Genomic DNA, 3076 nt, shown 5'->3' with positions numbered 1-3076 from the left:
AAATAGCTTAAAAGTTTGAAAGTAAAGTTGAAAGTTGAAGCCTTTCTAAAGTAAAGTTTTAATTCAGAAATAACTTAAAGGGGACGCTACCAAAACATTCTTAGAATATATTTTTGTTAGCTGGATACTGTAAACTTGTATAAATGTATACAATATATAAAACTCACATCTATACTGTAAAAATGTAAACCTTCAGGAGCTCTTACTACCTAATTTGTCTCATAAATAGGGATTTTACTTTTTTTTTTTCACTTGAATAAAACTAGTTAAATTACATGTTACATTCAACACTTTCTGGGTTACACGACTTATTTTTTATGTATTATTATTATTATTATTATTATTATTATTATTACAGTGTAGTCACTGTAAACGTCTCCACATCTAAAGAAAATGGAGAGCCTTTCTTTATTGATGAAGTACTTTTTAACCCCAGTGTTTATGTGGTAATATACTCCTCTGGTGGTCCTGCTCCCTCTCTCTCTGAGTCTCTACGAAGATCCAGCGTATCTACAAACATGAAGTGAAGCACATCTGTACTTTCTGTACCAGTCACTCCTCCTCCATCAGTAGGACGCTGCTCCACCCTCTCCAGCGCGTTCATCTCTCCGTCCGGTACTGTCCCACGAGTGGAGAGGATTTCAGCACCGGGACAGATCCACCACCGTCTCAGGCATCATGGCGACAGAGGTAAGAATCATTAACGCATTCATCTGAGCTTCGTGCGAGATGAACAGACAGCGGAGAGCGGGTCCGTTTCATTCGCATGGTTTGGATGAAGTTGTTTTGACACCTGCTGTGGGGCTGAATCACGATGATTTCTGTAGACGCTTTAGATGAGACGCGTTCAAAGAAGTCAATTAAGAAATGGAGACGATGTTTCCTTTAAATGTTGATTTCGACGATGTGACACGGAGTTTTCCAATGAAGCCAGCAAAAGTGAAGCATAAATATGTTGTGGTCAAAAAAGAGGATCTACCGAAGAAAGTGTGAATGATACAGACAGACTGATGTGTAATTCAGCACCCTGGACAGAGACACAAATATGCTGACTGAATAAAGAACCAACAGATGCTGAAGTAGAAGAATTTATTACGCGGCTCTTTGGAATACTTGATTCTGATTGGTCAGCTGCGTCATTCATATATTTTCGATTAATGACCGTGGTAACAGTATAACTAACAGTTGATCGGGGAAACCCATGTTTCCTGTGCTCCTGTTTCTCCAAGTAATCTATTTAAAAAAAACTCAAATAAATATGTATTTTTCAGTTTATTTATTTTATTATTTATCTATTTCAGTTTATAATTTGTAAAAAGCTGTGTAAAAGTGGGACATCAAAACAAACACGGTTATGTTGATCAGTTTATTTTGCAATAATGACCTGCTAAGTGTATTACGCCTTGCATATAAACCATAATACAACAACCAGTGTCTTTGTTTCACTATTAGCAATTGTGCAATTTTAATGGTCATAGTCTTTAGATTATCTGGTGTGAGATTTGTTTCACTGATATATTTTGTGTTAGTGATTGAAGAGATTCTGACAAATCCTTCATTATCAATACTATTTTAAGATCCCTCTCTGACTTCTATTGTTGATACCTGCATAGCAACACCCTGGCAACCATGTGCAATACTCTAGCATCATAGATGTTTTAGCATCTTCATAAACTTTCCTTTTTTTTCTTGCATCCTTGTTGACATCATATGAATCATTATTCATAATTAAACAGAGAATGCAAGCATGGATGGGCATATTTAATATGCATAAGCATCCACATCTCTTTTCTCTAAAGGCATATCTTCCAAATACCATTTATTTTCTCTATTTAGGAATAATGTCTGTATGGCTGCCCTTTATCCTTAATGCATCATCAACTCCTATCAAAACAGCATAATAAATGGTTTATATTTAGGCATCTGTATAGATTGCATGCACTTTCTGTTTACTCAGCCATCTTGTTTACAGATTTATTCAAAAGGTAGCAAGACAAATCCCTCCAGTGAGAATACACAATGAGATTCCACGGTTTGTAATGTATTCAGGGAAACAATTGTATCCCTCAGCAACCTAGATTTTACTTTTACCAGGATATTGAATCTGATTGTTGGCTCTCACCTAGCCAACATTCGCTGGGCAAAAAAATTTTTTTTGCTGTCACAAGAAGAGTTGTCATGCACTTGCTCTGGGCATCTTGTGGTCTTTTTGTCCTACATCCGGTTAGTTTTCATTAAAAAACATATTGTAATGAGTCATGGGAATGTTCCAGGAACGCTCCGAGAGTCTTTCCTTCGCTTCACTGGTCAATTTAGCATTTGGTGCCATAAACTCTGAGGCTTCTTTAGATGGCTCTCTAGCTTTTTCTTTGACATGCACCTCAAATTAACTGCAGTTAATCCTTAAAATAACTACTGCTGGAAATAAATCAGGTTGTTTTATATTCTGGGGCTACTGTGACAACTGATGTGTGATGTGTTTCTGTTTTTATGCAGAGCTGCTGCATTAGACAGTCCTTGGAGGGTTGCTTGCTATTTATCTGTCTAGATGAGAGTCCAAAGTCAACAGTGTTTTTTAGGGATGGCTCGATACCACTTTTTCAGAACCGATACCGATCCGATACCAAAAATTCTGAGTATCTGCCAATACCGATATCTATCCGATACCAGCGCAGTTTTTTTAAATGAGTGTAGAATTTCTATACCTCAATATGTAGGTCGATCATCACTCTTTTGTATGTTACACACAATCTACTAAATATAGACAGCTTCATTATATATAATCAAAATCTATGACAAAAATACTATTATAAACTAGGTTAATGGATAATTCAGTAGCAAAAGTTACTCTAGAAAAATACTCTAGAGTACACAATAATTTTATTAAATCCTAAAATTTTAGTGTAAAAAAATACATTATTTAGTGGGTAACAAATAAAAGTGAATAAGTGTAGGGCTAAATCTGGTAGGCCTACACATTGCTCTTTGTATTGTTGTAAAATACATTCATGAAAAACAAGTAATATATTTATATATAAATATATACTATAGTAGTCAACATTTGAAGTGGATCAAA

The 3076-nt window shown here is 35.4% G+C and overlaps 1 protein-coding gene across 1 annotated transcript in view; it reads left to right on the top strand.

Moving 5' to 3' along the window:
• The first annotated feature begins 559 nt into the window (after positions 1-559).
• The window catches only part of LOC107665585 (golgin subfamily A member 7B-like), a 26021-nt gene continuing 23504 nt past the window's right edge, over positions 560-3076 (top strand). The window contains exon 1 of the mRNA XM_016456505.1: positions 560-690. Coding sequence (XP_016311991.1) covers positions 679-690 — 12 coding nt within the window. The 5' untranslated portion in view covers positions 560-678. The remainder of the gene's footprint in view (positions 691-3076) is intronic.

The sequence above is a fragment of the Sinocyclocheilus anshuiensis genome, unplaced genomic scaffold (assembly GCF_001515605.1).
Source record: "Sinocyclocheilus anshuiensis isolate Anshui unplaced genomic scaffold, SAMN03320099.WGS_v1.1 scaffold407, whole genome shotgun sequence".
NCBI lineage: Eukaryota > Metazoa > Chordata > Actinopteri > Cypriniformes > Cyprinidae > Sinocyclocheilus > Sinocyclocheilus anshuiensis.
Note: the sequence above shows the minus strand (reverse complement) of the source record. Positions and strands in the feature narration are given on the sequence as shown.